Genomic DNA, 16,910 nt, shown 5'->3' on the forward strand with positions numbered 1-16,910 from the left:
TCCGGGGAGGTTTTTGTATTTCAGCCTTAATTTTTTATCGTTATAGTGGCCGTTATTAAATTTACAAAGTTGGGTCCTATTAAATTATGCCTTAAAAGGTGCAATTAGAGCACCCTTTGAGTGCTATTTTCAAAGTGATTGTACAGGGACAGTCATGGCATGCCACATCAGCCTGATGGGTGGGCCCTGCATTTTTTCTACTAGCTTAGTACCTTACCCCTTGAGTAAGCATTTGCGTATACATGTAGTTCTATATATTCTACAGCCTCCAATTGATTCTACCTTTTGCCTGCCGACAAAAGTTGCATCTTTGTTCAAAGCTTTTCTTTGAACCCATACAGACCCAGGGAAACTGTTGGATATTGGATTCCACACTTGTACCAGTGGATTAGTAAGCTTGCCTCAGAATGCAACCAAAATACTATAAACCATATTGTTAGATCAGAATCTTCTTAATCTTTGGGGGCTACAACCCTAGCTGTAGAGCTCCATCTAATCTACACACAAACCGAATCTCCATAAAAAGTAGTTCTACTTGGGACTTTAATTTGTTCCTTGCAAACCGTCGGTTCCCTTTTGTTATTATAAGTTAAAACCATGCTAGCATTACCATTACATTAATTCTCCACTTGGCTTTTCTAAACATCAACACAGCAAGATAGCTCAATTAGAGAACGAAATCACAGACTGAAGAAGAACACATGAATGAATGAATGAATCAAACCAGCAAAAATCTGAAAACCAAACTGAGATGTTTACAAAGACTAGTGTGTGGCTGGTATGTTGTAGGTGCTTTAAACGTTTTTCATGTCTGGAAGTAGTAAGCTAGGTAATAATTGAAGGAGGGATAGTCTCTATTGAAGAGAAGAGGAGGTGAAGGTGGCTGTTGGCTTTATGTGGCTTTAATTTGTTAAATGGTTCAGTCATTCTCATTTAATTGTAAGTATTATGGATCATTGAGCCGTCTGAGTCCCATGGCTTCTCAGTCATGGAAGACAAATGGCACAGCATTGACAAAGGGGCGGAAAGCAAGGACTTAATAGCGACAAGGATAAGGTGGCCAATCCATGCATCACAGAAAACACCAACCCAATTTCTTTCTTTCCTTTATTTTTCACATTTTGATCTGTGATTCCAAAATCAAAAATTGATATCTCATCTTTTACTTTTAATCTTTTCTACAATCTGGTTTCATACCTACTACCTTAGTCCTTAGCTTGCAATAATTCGATCTCTCTAATAAGCTTAACTAACTATTCCTCTCCTAACTCCAAAAAGAGCCGTCACAGTCGCAGTCGCAGCAACCACTCCATTGAGGTTGAGGCTTAACGCTTAAAAGAGACAAAAGCACAATTTGTCTTTTTGTTCTTACAGAGCCATGGGCGCAGCGGCTCGTAGCTTGTAATGCTATTATTCATCCTTTGGCTGTCACTTGATTACGCTTTATTTATATCACTTCCAGTCTTCCACCTTTTTGGTTTATGTACTTGGATTCTTATTTATTAAGAGTTACCTACCTTGACGGTTGACGCACTCCTGGAAGAACTAACTAGACTCAGTAGAGTAATTTTCCTCTCATATCTACAATCCAACTTCCTTTTGTGCAGGAAGGAGCCTGCATGTCCTAGTTGCAGTATGTACTTAAGTATATGGTTGAGAACATCTACATCCACTAGGACAGTAAGTAGATCGGATTTGAGTTGGAATCTTATCAATCGTACTTATATCGATTTCAGATTGATATATAGCAATGACATCTTTCCCATTTGTCGATCTCACTTTGCCTCAGCTCAGGCTTGTCAAGCTAAATGAACTAAACATTTTGAATTTTAGATATGTTTGAAGATCACATAATTGAGCACTAGCTCGGAATTTTGATTATTCAAACTATCTTTTTAGGAGCAGACTTTCTAATTCCAAACCTACCATCAGTTAAAGAAGTGTGAATAGATTTGTTTAGCCACCTCCAAATTGTAGCATAGGAATTTGCTGAATTGATATTACAGATAATTGGGTTTTCAGATTTAATATCATCAAGATGTCCAACAACTTTGTTTAATAGAAAGCTGAAATTTCCTTGGACTAAAAGCCTTGGATTCACATTTAGAGAGATGCAAAATCCGTGGCACTCAAATATAATATTTGAACAATGCAAAATGCCTTTATTGAACAAAGACTATGGGCCAAAGAAGACTAAATAAAGTACAAAATGTTTTGTCTGATTCATTGGCGGTACTTAATTATATGGCAGGGTGTAGAACTTTGGTGAAGAGCTTTTGGGGCTTTGTGGGCCTCTACTTTGGAATTTTGGTTGGCTTCAGACAGTGAAACTTTAACTTTCGGTGTTTTAGTTTTTGTACTGCTTCACCCCCCAAATCCTATATAACTCTCACCAATCCCTCATTTCTGCTCTACCAAATTGTTCTTCATAATTACACATTAACGGTCCTTCTTCAAGACTTCTTAGTGACTCAGTTTCTGAGAGTCAGCCATTCAAAATTACAAATACTATGGCATTTTGAATGGTTCTAGGCTTTTAGTTTCTGGGAATCGGAAGCAATTCCATCTTTGGAAGTACTAACTGTTCCTTTCTTAGAGTTCTGATTTAGACTTCTTGTATAGGATTGTGTTTTTGTAATTGCTTTGGGCTTCTGCTCTCCTTAAAAAATTTGTATTTTTCTTTTAAGAGTTGATTTTTTGGGTGGCGAGGGTGGGAAAAGCTTCATTGTCGGAGGGGAGTTGAATTTAGGAAGAATGATCCTGTTGCACAAAGGGTGCATTCTCTGGAAGTTCTACTCCATTCTTGATAAGAAATTCTGTGTTGACAAAAGCTTTTATTTTTGGATCTTCCAAATCTTCAATAGAAATACCTGGGTACTTGGGTGAAGATTTCAATCATCTGGTTCTTCTAGCTGTGTTCATCTTTGTTCTTTTTGCCATTTTTTTTAGATTCAGATCAGATAGTCAGGGGGTTCAGAAAATGACATGAGCAATGCTGCCACCAGGCTTTAGGTTTCACCCCACCGATGAAGAGTTAGTGGGGTATTACTTGAAGAGGAAGATGGAGGGGTTGAAGATTGAGCTTGAAGTAATCCCGGTGATTGATTTGTACAAGTTTGATCCATGGGAATTACCAGGTACTCTTTAAACCTTTTGAAAGCTCAAAAGATCATAATAGTATAAGGGCTCTCCACTCTTATTAATCCTTTTTAATGTTATGCTGGCTTGGATTGAAAATACCTGCTCATTTAGTTGTGTTAAAATCAGTGTGTTGCCAGGTCTGTCTTCATCCACTAGCTTAGCAACCACTTTCTTTCCCATCAAAAGTAGAAGCTTGGATTCTCCATATCAGTATCCTGTCAAATTTCAGGAAATTGTCAGGAGAAAACTTCACCATTGTGATCTTTTGGCAATTAAAGAACATAGGAGATGAACTTTTATAGACTGAAGCCACCGGACTGCTCTGGGATGATTAATGGTTGGATGAATCATAACTTTGAATGGATTCATCCATGACCTAAGAATAGTTTAGTCAAAGTTGATACATTAAGTTTTCTGGCTAGTCAAAGGACTGCTCCTTATGGAACCAATATTTACTCTCAAAAACAGAAATTCCCTCACAGCCTGAATTGTTTAGGCGGTACTCAATCAAAACTTACTTGTCTTGAAGTGCCATGAGTGGGAAAACTCAGTGGTGCTAGAATGGTTCTATTTATGAATTTTGTTCTCAACAGAAACTAAAACTAAACCAGTTGAAGAGTTCTATTTTTAGGGAACCTCACCTTTTTCTTTTAAAAAGTCATTTCACATAGAGTAATTTCCTTTTTCTATCAAGATAATACAATGAAAATAAAAAAGCAACCACAACACCTCCTCTGGCGTATTTTCAATTTTCACTTCACTGTTGGGGTCTTATTAAACATGAAACCTGAATTTTCTTTATGGTGTTGCAGACAAGTCATTCCTCCCAAAACGTGATATGGAGTGGTTCTTCTTCTGTCCCAGGGACCGGAAGTATCCAAATGGCTCACGCACAAATAGAGCCACAAGATCTGGATATTGGAAAGCAACTGGAAAAGACCGGAAAATAGTATGTCAGTCTGCTATGACTGGGCTTCGGAAGACCCTAGTCTTCTATCGTGGACGGGCCCCACTAGGAGATAGGACCGACTGGGTGATGCATGAATATCGACTCTGTGATGATCCTTCTCAAGGATCATCTAATTTTCAGGTATGTTTTAAATTTTCATATAGTGGAACAAAAATAAATTCTACATTTAATGCTTAATATTCAAATTTGTCAAATATTGACATAATATTTGCTTATTCCAGAAAGCTTTTGCTCTGTGCCACGTAGTTAAGAAGAATGACCAGGGACAGAAAATGGGTGATTTCCAAGAACCCAGAGGTAAGAGGGTAGGAAGAACTTCTGCCGATGGGAAAATCATGCCAACAGTTTTCTCAAGTGAGCTCTCAAGCAACTGCCACAAAGGTCCATCTCAAACTGCTAGGCTATATAATGGAAGTAATTCTTCAAACTCTGTTACTTCCCCATATGAAATTACAAGAATTTCAGACTTTGAGCCAGCTTTAACCAGGAACAACCACACGGACCTCTGGATCTCATCTGATCTTATTCTTGATTCTTCAAAGGTACTAAAGTTCTTAAAAAAACAACAATGACGACCAAATTACTGGATTTACATTCAAATCTAAAGAAAGATGTTTATGATAATTTTCCCACTTTGGATTTTTATGTTTACTATTTTTATTAAGCTTCTCTGACTCTTCCTACAGGATTACTCGCAAGGACAAGATGCTGCATCTGAATGTTTTCTGCAGAATGAGTTTCAAAATTCAGTAACTTCACAGCAACATTGTGGTTCAGCAGAAATCTCTCCCACTTCATCTTATTGCAACCTCATGGATGTTGAGCCAACAGATAATTTTGATGCAATTAGTTGTATGTCACCTTACACAGGACCCATGAACTACATGAGCTTCTATGAAGATGAAGACATGGAATACCAGAATCTTGAGCTGATGGACTTACTAAGAGATCCAAACCCATTCATCAATGGTTTGAGACTATACTAAACATTTTCTAGTGGGTGTACTTAGAACTTAGGAAGGAACCTTGAAGCTCATTTTTGCTTTAAATGCAGGGCAAGAAGCTTGGAACCTAGCCCCAATTTGCAGACAAAGCAGTGGAGATGGGTCTTTGGGGGAGTCAAGCGGACTGTGGTTGCAAGAGGACAACTTCATGGTTGTGAAGTAAAAACTGCCACTAGAAAAAGGCTAGACTACTAGTTTATCCTGGTGTCTAGTTATGGATTTACTACTATGGCAAATAATATGGAGTGGGATCTCTGAGATGTCGCCTTTTAACGATTTTTCTTGGAGAAGAGAATCCCAAGTACCACCCCTCCAAGTATCTCAAGTAGAAGATCTTCCTGTGACAATCACTTTTAACGATTGCACTTGGAATTGAACAGTACATAACCTACATTTCTGTGTAATAAACAAACTAGCTCTCTTAGAGGCTGTCCCCCATGTTTTATGTCGTAACTTCTTTAATGGTACTGGTTTTTCCCTGGTCTATATCTTGTCTCTAGATGTTTTGATAAGTGGGTTCTTGGTTTTGTAATGTGTCTGCCTGATCAGGTAGCATGCTAGATTATTCTGGTATATGGTTATGGGTTTAAATTTGTAGTTGATCATCAGGATTGTTTACATTGCATAATGTGAACATCTTGTTATCTCTGTTCTTGTGTAATGATAAAATCAGCTTTAGCAGGATAAAAAAGGATTCTCTCTATATTATTAAAGTGTATATTGGCTCTTTCCTAGTTGATATCCTTTTCTTCAGAAGATCTGACAAAACTATGAATGTGCACTACAAATATATGCAACATGGAAATGCCTATGAGATAATGACTAACAACATTGAAAATTTCCCTAAGCAAGAAAAAATAACTCATAGAATTCGAACAAAAGTACCCCAAATGGTATCACCCAGATCTCTGCTGTCCAATTACTCCAACCTGACTAGTAGCATAGCATGACAGCATATCATTTCCCTTGGACTACTGTTTACTGTGAAGATCGATTTCTAAAATTTAACTCTGGTCCATGTCTTTCCAATCCCAGCATCAGAAAATTGCTTCCTGGACATATAAATTCGTTCCTGAAGTTATTCTTATGTCAATGCTTAAACTTTTGGGTGCATCATACTTATTTTATGTAAGAAAACTTTATTTCTACAGCCAGAGGTTTGAGCCAAATGACAGACCTAAGCTGAATCTAGCAAAGTGAGTTTAAAATCTGTCTCTTTGCATTTTGCTCATACTGCTTGTGTTTGTGAATAATGGAAATGGAAGACCGTCAGAGGATACATTAATCAGACTAGCACAAATGTGCCAACTAAGGTGGTTTTCTTTGGCTTCAATATACCAAAAAGCGAACTGAAACACAAGGCACAGCCGCACAGGATGATGAGGCTCCAGCTTTGTCCCATTGATACAAAGTGGGAAAATAGCAACTCCAGATGTATGAACAGGAGTGCCATGATTAACAGAGCATTGGCCTCATGCTCAATCCAAGCCCTTAATACATAAACATAAAGAATATGGATGTTATCCTCAGTCCTCTGGACTCATTAAATTTCGTACAAATTGGCAATTAAGTTCTTTATAATAGAATGATTATCATTTTCTTTTTGTCTCTAAAACTTGTTAGAGCTTCATGCTGAATCCAAGCCCTTAATTCATAATACTTGAGCATGAAGAATATGGAAGTCGTTCCCCTCAGTTCTCTGAACAGATATCACTTTCCTAAAAATAAGCACACTTAATGTCTTTGTAATAAAAAATTATGCTTTTCTTTCCGTCTCCAATAACTATTAGCTTGGAAGACCAGACTGAATACAAGTATACAACAGTCCCACAGTGTCCACTCAAAGAATTAATTAATTGCTTTAATTTTAGTCCAAGAGAACTAATCACAGGATTGAACACTCGAGAAAGGAACAAAATCGAACTTCAAATTGCCACCAAATATTCTACTAAAAGAAACACAAAGCAGAGCCTCCTTGAAGCTACCAAAAAGGTGACAAGCACAAAGAGTCATCAAAGAAGCACAGATTGTTCTCTGCTGAAGCTTCCAAGGAAAAAACACTTATTTCTCACCACCCCACCTCCTTTTTCTATAAGAATCTCGATAAAGGAACTACACTCATGGACTTTAAGCATTTTATTAAGGTATTTGCTTCTCAAAAACACCCTTTTTGCAAAACCAGTTAACATTGTTTAAATAGATTCTTTCCCTCTACTAGACCACAACGCCTACCAGTAGGTCAAAATTACGATTAGGTTAGCAACCGCCAACCGCCCTTCTTTCCCTTCTGCTAGAAAGGTTCTCAGGTTTTCACGGAGAAAAAGGAGTTATTTGTTTATTTTAGTGGTGAGATCTAATTTACTGTATCAAGAACATTAATGGTATTCAGCTCGATCTGTCAGTTCTTCACCAGAAAAAAGCCAGACCAAGTTAATAAATACATTCATTGAAATAATGAATAACAGATATACTGGCGGAGATAATCCTGATTGCTAATGACAGAAACAGGAGAACATATACATTTAGTTCGATTTGTGGTGGTAGATACAAACTGTTATCGGATCATAATTCATAAAAAAAAATGCGTGAAACTCTGATTACCACCGGAGTTCGGGCTTGAATCCATTTACCGCTTCTCTCCATCACTTCTTGTTACCACCACCTTTTACCTTGAATCAGCTCACACCCTGAGGTGGATAACAATAACAGATAAAGAAAAGGCAAGAAGCATGAGAAGAAAGGTAAAAAAAAAAAAAAAAATCCGTTGAGCTTTGACGCCAACATTGAAAAATATTAACAACGGAGCTGATTCTGGTTTGCTGATTTTCAAGTATTGGGTAATTTTAAATTAGATTAGGATTTAAGCACGTGCGGCACGTAAGAATATTTTATTTATATTAATAACTTGAATATATAATATAATTAAAATAGAAAAAAATTACAAAAGTAATAATATGATTAAAATAAATTTAAATACTTGTAGTAAATATGTATGTGCATTGCATATGAAAATTTTAAATTATATTTACAATTATAATTATTATTATTGAATTTTTATTTTATTTATATCATAAATAAAAATATTGTTATTGAAATAATTATTTTTATTTAATATGATGAATATATAACATTAGAAATATTCCCAAATATTTTCAACAAAATTCTTTACTTTTCATTTTTGTTTCTTATACTTTTTTAAGGGTAAAATACAAAAATTCCTCTAAAGTATCTAACAATCATAAAAAAACTCTCCTTTAATCCCACTTTAACAAAAACCTCCCATCTATTTTTTAAAAATTCAATAAATATCTCCCTTCCATCAATGACCAGAAAACCTCCCATTTATGTTCAAAATAAAAATAACCCGTCTCAACAATTCCATAATTTGCTCGAACATTGTTCATCTTCTTCCTCACAATGCACAGCGGTAGAATGGCGGTGAACTCCCCCCTCCAATCTTCCCTCTTCTTTAATTTCCCTTCGATTCTCTCTCCCCCCAACGTTACGACCTCTGCTTATCTACTCCTCGCCCTGGCTATAAAAACCACACCTGTGGTTTTCCCCAGAGAACATCGTCACCGGCACTGTCTCTAGCAGCGAGCTTACAGTAGATGTGATAGCCCTTCCCTCTACGTACGGATTAAAGCCTGGCCCAATTGCTACCACCCATCACTTCCTCTTCTCGTGTGCCCCAACTCCCCTCTTGGTTCATTTAGCGAGTGGTGTCAAGGGAATGGCGGGCTTCGGTCGCAACTGAATTGGATTACCGTCGCAGCTTGCGATATCGTTTAATTTCAATCGAAAGTTCGCTATCTATTTGTCATCGTCAACCGCATCGGACGGAGTTGTTTTCTTTTACAATGGGCCTTATACAGTGGTTCCAGGCATCGACCTGTTGGAGACACTTCAGTTGGAGAAGAATCTTGTATAGTTGGATGTGGGTGCTTCGAGACTGGGGTTCAGTTCTTCGCTCTTGACCAAACAAACGACGTGCTCCGCTTCAACCTCCATCTGATTCACAGAGGTTCCTCATAGTTTTTTTTTCTCTCTTTGATTTATTAGGATTTGTATTAACAATCCTACACCGTTTTTTTGGATTAAACATGTGAATTTTAATTTACAGACGCGTAATAGGATATCCGTCACATGTGAATGAAATTTTACATTTTCCATCAAAGGAGATGAATGGGTTCAATAATTCAGAGGCAGATTCCCAAATAACAGTATTGCACTGAAAAATCTAGGAAATTCATTTGAAATTTGACATGGGTTTTTCTTATTTGGCCTAAAATAATCGAACCCATATAATTTTCTAGAGTTTTTATTTAATGCATGTGAGAGTAGAAGAATTTGCAGAAATCAGAGAAAATTTCATGTGGGGAATTTTGGATTAGTTTATCAAGGGACTCTAACAGTTTGTTGGACGACTGACAGTTTGTGAGGCCGGAGGTGGAGATTGACAATTAATCCACCATCCCAGTACCATCATTGGACAACTGACAGTTCGGATGGTTGGAGGTGGAGATCGAATTCAATCGCCATCGTGTGTGTTTTAGTGGGAGAGAGGGGAATGATGAATAGTGCTATTCTGTGTTGGTGAAGAGAGAGAGACATAGGAATATTAAAGAAGAGGGAAGATTGGAGGGGGAGTGCACTACCATTCTAACACTGTGTTGTGAGAAAGAAGATGAACAATGTTGGAGTAGATTATGGAGTTGTTGAGACAGGGCTATTATAATAAAAACATATGTACATTAATTCATAAAGGGTAAAATAAGCATTTTGAAAAAATGATCATCTCTTAAACGTTTTCTGTCTTGGTCATTGACGGAAGGGAGGTATTTGTTGAATTTTTTCAAAAATAGAGGGGAGGTTTTTGCTAAAGTGAAACTATAGGGGAGGTTTTTATGATTGATAGAAATTTCAGGGGAGGTTTTTATATTTTACCCTTTTTTTAAATATTTATTATTCAGTTATGACATCAAGGGTTTTTTTGAAAAGTTGGATCATCGACCCACCATATAGATAAGAAAATAGCTTTGCTTTCAAATCAATTTTAAATTTTATATTTCTTCTACATTATATAAATGATTTTGATTTATACTTAATTTTTGTTTTACATAATTAATATATAATTTTTATATATATTCTTATTACTACTGGTATTTTTTTAAAGATTTATTATTTAACTATCATATCATCGATTAATCCGTTTGACCCAAACCACTAACCCACCACCCAAAAAGGAAAAATAGTTTGATTTCTAAATTGACATTAAATTTTGTATTACATATCCATCATTAATAAAATTATTTCTTATGTATAATACTTACTTTTGTTTAATATAATGAATGCATAATATTAGAGATGTACCCAATATTTTTTATTTTTTATAAATATATAACGTTAGATATGTGCCCAAAAATTTTTCTATTTTTTTTATTTTTGTGATTCTTTGTATTTTTTAATTTTAGAATTTTTATTATTTGACTATGATGTCATTTTATTTCTAGATTGATTTTAAAATTGACATTCCATTTTCATCATTAATAAAAATACTTCTTACATTTCATATTTATTTTTTTTAGTATAATGTATCTACAATATTTATATATATACCCAATTCTTTTTTGTATTATATATTTTATTTATTTTAATTTTTCATTATTTAATTATGGCATTATTTATTAACTAATTTAACCCAAAATGGTTGAATTGCTTACCTAGAACTAGGAGGGAAGAAAATAGTTTTGCTTTCAAATAAATTGTCAAAATATTTATTTTTATACTATTAAAATTAATGCTATGGATTTAATTAGTAGAATTTAATGACGAGAAAAATATATCTTAAATATAGGATTTAATGAGAGAATATACCTTATATACAAGATTTAATGAATACTGAGAGAATATAAGAAAATATTTTTATTTCCAATTGATTTTAAATTTTACATTCCATTTTCATAAGAAAAACATTTCTTATTTATTATACTTATTATTGTTTAATATGAAGAATAAATAATGTTAAAAATGTTCCTAATTTTTTAATCATACATTCTTTGCATTTTATCTATTTTTGAATTTTATTATTTAATTGTGACAACATGAATTTTTATTTTAAAAATTAATTTTATTTAATATGATTAATATAGAATATTAGAAATGTTCTCAAATTTTTTTAACAAAATTTATACTTTTTCATTTTTTGTGTTCTATCTTTTTTTAATATTTATTATTCAATTATGGCATCATGAGTTTCTTTAAAAAGTTGAACCATTATAAAACCCATTATCTAAATAAGAAAATAGCTTTGCTTTCGTATCAGTTTTAAATTATATATTTCATCTACATTATATACATAACTTTTACTTATCACACTTAATTTTTGTTTGACATAATTAATTCATTCTTTTGATTATTTGTACTTTTAATCTTTTAAAGATTTATTAATTAACTATCATGTCATCAATTAATCCATTTGACCAAATACTAACCCACCACCCAAAAAAAAAAGTAGTATGCTTTCTAGGTTGACATTAAATTTTGTATTACATTTCCATCAGAATTGAAAAATTTATTTCTTATGTATAATGCTTACTTTTGTTCAATATAATGAATGTATAATATTAGAGATGTACCCAATATTTTACTTTTTATAAATATATAACATTAGATATGTGCCCAAAATTTTCTCTATTTTTTATTTGTATGATTCTTTTCATTTTCTATTTTTAAAAGTTTTATTGTTTGACTATGATATAATTTCGTTTCTAGGTTGATTTTAAATTTGGAATTTCATTTTCATCATAATAAAAGCACTTCTTATGTTTCATACTTATTTTTGTTTATTATAATGCATATACAATATTAGAGATATGCCCAATTCTTTTTTTGTATTATATATTTTAAAAATGCATTCATTTTTAATTTATTTTTATTTAATTATGGCATTAATTATTAGCCCTTTTGACCCAAAATAGTTGAATTGCTTACCCACCACTGGGAGGAAAGAAAATGGTTTTATTCTCAAATTACTTATCAAAATATTTATTTTAATAGTATTAAAATTGATTTTATGTCTTTAATGATGAGAAAATATATCTTAAATATAGGATTTAATGAGAGAATATATCCAATTGGTTTTAAATTTTACATTTCATTTCCACCATTAATAATAATATTTCTTATTTATCATACTTATTATTGTTTAATATGTCGAATATGTGATGCTAAAATGTTCCCACTTTTTTTCTTTTTTTATTTTTGAATTATATTATTTAATTGTGGTAGCATGGGTTGGCCCATTTAACCCAAAATGATTTAATTTCTTACCACCACCTAGATGAAAACACTATTTTTTTTCTGGTAGATTTTAAAAGTATAAGTTTTTATGTTATTGGAATTTTTAATTTATTATCTATGGATTTAATTAATAGAACTTAACAATGAAAAGAAACCAAGATGTTTTAAATATATGATTTAATGAAGGTGAATGTAAGTTAATTTCTTAAATGTTGGATTTGATAAGAGAGAATTGAATGCATTGAATGTCTTAACATTATCTTTTTTCAACTCATTTAATATTAATAACCGATTACCCTATTTTCCCTCATTTTTTATCAATAAATTTAAGGGTAAAATACAAAAACCTCCCCTGAAGTTTCTGACAATCATAAAAACCTCTCCTCGAGTTTCACCTTAACAAAAACCTTCCCTAAACTTTTTTCTCCCTGAAACTCCATTGAGTTCAAAGTCATGCTATCCATTTTTCTCCTTGAAACTCCATCGAGTTCAAACTCGTGCCTCCCTTTTTCTTCCTGTAGCTCCATTGGGTTTGAATTCATGCCTCCCTTTTTTCTACCTAAAACTTCACCAAGTTAAAACATATGCCATGGAGACAGTATGCAAATTAAACCCGTGATGGTAAAAGCAAGTAGTTATTACTATTGACAAATCAATTTGGTAGAGAGCACTCCATTTTTTTATCTCAACCATGCCCACTAGTTCAATGGAAATCCAACAGTTAATACACACATAATTCTTATACAAAGAAATATGGACAACAGATCTTAGATCCCGTGTTCACTTTCAATCCAGGCACTAGAATAGTCATGAAGAAAGAACTTCACACTCATGCGTGCAGAAAATGCTTTAGATCTTCCACAATTTCCTCAAACACCAAAAGAATTCTAAGGGTATCTTTAGATGAGGAGGAGAACATGGTAGAGTACTTTGGTTCCTCATGTTCTACAGTTGGCAGCCCATGTAGTGAACAAATTGTAAAAATATACAAAGTGCTATAAAATCGTCGAGTTGGAATCTTCCATTCTTCTTCTGATATAAGCTCTCACAGACTGTATAAAAAGCAAGAGAGTCAAGGGAAAACCCAACCTTTATCAAAGCCACATAAACAACATCATCAACAAGAAATCCACCACCTCTTTCTAGGTCTGAAAAAGCTTGTTGAACCTTAAGAAGAAACTTGTTAAAAGGAACAAATTCTTCAATGCTCATTGTTCCATTTCGATCAAAATCATACGTTCTGATCATCTATGGACAATGTAGAGAGGGAATTCTAGGTTTCCAATTGCTAGAGCTCTCTTGAGCTGAGGGCAATTATGCTCCCTATCTTGTCTGAATCAACCAGTTTGAACCACAAGTACTCCTTCAGAATCGTCATGTTCTCCATTTTGCACCCTTCTCCTTGGTTGTTTGGCAGTTTAATTATATGTAATAACCACTCCAATTTCATTTGCATTCGCTTGAGTTCAAGACATTATTTATCTAGTAAAATAAGTGCTTGGATGCATCTCTTGTTCAGATGGAAAGTTAATATAACACCCATGCATACTTTTGGAGGCTGCTAAAACCGACATTGCTCAAAGAGAGATAGAGAGAGAGAGAGAGAGAGAGAGAGAGAGAGAGAGATTAAGGCATGCCAGGCCACAACATCAAGGGGATATCCATCAAGAAGCTTTGCCAAGCTAGGGGCATTTGAATTTAAATCATATGTGAAAGGCCAAAAAGAACTCTCAAAACATTCACTAACAGTTGGATCTTGTTTGTCAAACGCTTCAATAGTGTTTTGAAAGCTTAGTTCACTTTGGGTTGGACGGGCTTAGAACTACTGCTGTTACCAGTAGTTGAAGATCAGAATTTGAATTTGTGGGGAGCTTGAGAACTTCATCTATTTGATTGCATCTTTTCAGGGTTGTTAGTGATGAAGAGACACCAAGTTTTCCCTTTTACTTTCTTATCCCAAGCCTCTTGCTCAAATGCGTGTTCTAATGGTTCTTCACTTGATTGTTAGTTTGACCTAGCACTCGGCCAGCGATTAGAGACCATTTATAAAAGATGCATCGAATGCCATGATTTTACCTATTTGCCACTAGCAAAAGAGCAAAATGGACATTTAAGTAAACTAATGCATCAATCAAACGTTTTTCGTCTGGGATAGTGATGGAGGGGAGGTCTATGTTGAATTTTTCAAAATTTCATGGGAGGTTTTTATTAAAGTGAAACTCAAGGGGAGGTTTTTATTATTGTCAGAAAGTTCATGGGAGGTTTTTGTATTTTACCTTAAATTTAAATGTCGATGGATAACTTTTGTCCTTCAAAAATTCCAAAAATATTCTTTGAGGCTATTCGTGCTTTTTAAAGTAGTATAGATTTAGATGGTTTTATCATGTATATAAGGTCCATTATAATCAATCAATTCTATGAAATTCTTTGCTTTGGATGGTGATCTAATAGTGGAACATGGCTTTGTACAAGATCTAAAAAAGTAGACGTCCAAGGGTCATATGGCTAAGACCCATGGAATGCTTTAGTTTATTAAGCTAGATGCTAGGGTTATCTTGTACATCCTTTTGTAATAAGTTGTGCTTTGTTATAACACTAGAGGTGTAATCCGAGTCGTGCCAACGCACAGGCCTAGTTGGGTCGAGCTTCCCACCCCTGGGATTCTTTAGGGGGTTGTCCCGGCACAGCCTATAGTTTGAGGCCGTGTGGGGCCTTGCCATATTGAGGGTCGGGCCAAACCACATTTTCTAAAATTTTTGGAAAAATAATAGAAATTTTAATATGAATTAAAAAATAGACAATAAAAAAAGATTTTAAAATTTTATTTTATATGAGTTTTGATGTATACAATTGTTTATATATGCAATAATAAAATGAACACAGCCCTCTCAGTCATGTCCATTCATATTGGCCCATGGACCTGAAACCTTAGGCCCGGCACAACCCAGACAATCATGTAATGCCCGACACGGCCCACAATCCGTCATGCCTAGCCAGCTCAAAATCGTGCGAGATCGACAAGATCTGATTTACACCTCTAGTTATAACTCATAATTCATAGCTAATGTGGGTCATATAGCTTTGTTATAAAGGGAATCAGATCTAGTAAGCACAAACACTTGATACATATTCTGACAACTGTAAAAAGTGCTTTTTAGTCTTTTTAAAGGGTAGTCGGGTTATTATTTAAGCGATAGGTATCAAAAAATTTTCTAAGTACTCATTTAACGTACTTACCATGTGCGTATCTGATCCAGACTGGTTATAAAAGTTCTTTCTTGTCATAACTCATTAGATTGCAAGCACATATGGCAGGCATTTTCTATCATTTTACATAAAAAAGGTAAATTATATAGACCCCCTATACTATGAGATCGGTGATGATTACCCCCTTACTTTCCAATAAATATTTTCTTTTGATATAGTTTTGTAAATATAAATATGTAATGTGTAAAACCTTATATTTTGTATTATTTTATATGTATTTATATTGTATATATTTGTATATGTATTCTTAATAAGTTGAGCTTAAATCTTTGAATTGTCATTTTCTTATTTATTTGAACGACTTATGATTCAACTAGTTCTTTAAATATAATATTGAAGTCCTTTTGGTTGCTCTAATAGATTTATAGATTTCTAATTAGATTCAATATTCAAATGAAATAGTAGAGGTTTCTTTTTATATATAAATTCAAGGTTTTGTTTGTTTTTCCTTGGTTTATTAGAGAATAAGTGGATAATTTTTATATTTTAAGATGAAGAGTCATTTATTTTAGTTAGATCCGATAAAAAGTTGACCCAACCCACAAACCCGATCCGACCCAACCTGAAAAAAACAGGGTAGGGTCTTATATTTAGCTACCCGAATGTGAAAATGACCCGACCTGAAAAACTGGGTTGGGTCATGGGTCAACCCACTGACCCGATTGTCAAGTCTAATTGGGATTATTTATGCATTGTTAGAAGTTTCCACTCTTTAATTTTTTTTTCTATTTAGTCTTTACTTTTCATTGTTTACTCTTTAAATTGTTAAATGTTCATGTTTTTTATTTTATATTTGGAATTTTAAGGTTAATTCTTTTAATTTTGATAATTTTCATGTATTTTATTATTTTTTAAATTTCAATTATTTTTTGGGATGACCCGAATTGACCCATGGGTCAACCCTAACCCGAACATTTAGGGTTAGGGCCTAGCATTTGACAACCCAACCCAACCCGAAATCAACCCGAAGTACCTTGACCCAACCCGAACCTGACCCACCCAACCTAATTACCAAGTCTAATTTTAGTAAAATGAAACAAGAAGTGATATAATTCTTATTATTTTAGCTGATTTTGTTTGGAGAAAATAAAGATATTTTTATTGTTTGGTCAATTAGGATTTAAGAGAAAAGAGTGGGAAAAAGAAAATAAGAAAAGTTTAGGTGAGCAATGTACTAATTTAATACAGTGCACCATTTGACTTAATGGCTAGGAGTATTTGTTGTA

At 33.9% G+C, this 16,910-nt stretch overlaps 1 protein-coding gene across 1 annotated transcript; it reads left to right on the forward strand.

Moving 5' to 3' along the window:
- Positions 1–2,712: 2,712 nt before the first annotated feature.
- Positions 2,713–5,828, forward strand: LOC148880753 (NAC domain-containing protein 71-like). Its single transcript, XM_088978639.1, has 5 exons — positions 2,713–3,137; positions 3,954–4,231; positions 4,333–4,653; positions 4,798–5,080; positions 5,166–5,828. Exons 1-5 carry the CDS (start codon positions 2,993–2,995, stop codon positions 5,276–5,278), a joined length of 1,140 nt encoding a protein of 379 aa, XP_088834765.1. The 5' UTR covers positions 2,713–2,992; the 3' UTR covers positions 5,279–5,828.
- The last annotated feature ends 11,082 nt before the right edge of the window (positions 5,829–16,910 follow it).

Source organism: Nelumbo lutea, chromosome 1 (genome assembly GCF_056320005.1).
Source record: "Nelumbo lutea isolate HS-2025 chromosome 1, American lotus-T2T, whole genome shotgun sequence".
In the NCBI taxonomy this organism is placed as follows: Eukaryota; Viridiplantae; Streptophyta; class Magnoliopsida; order Proteales; family Nelumbonaceae; genus Nelumbo; species Nelumbo lutea.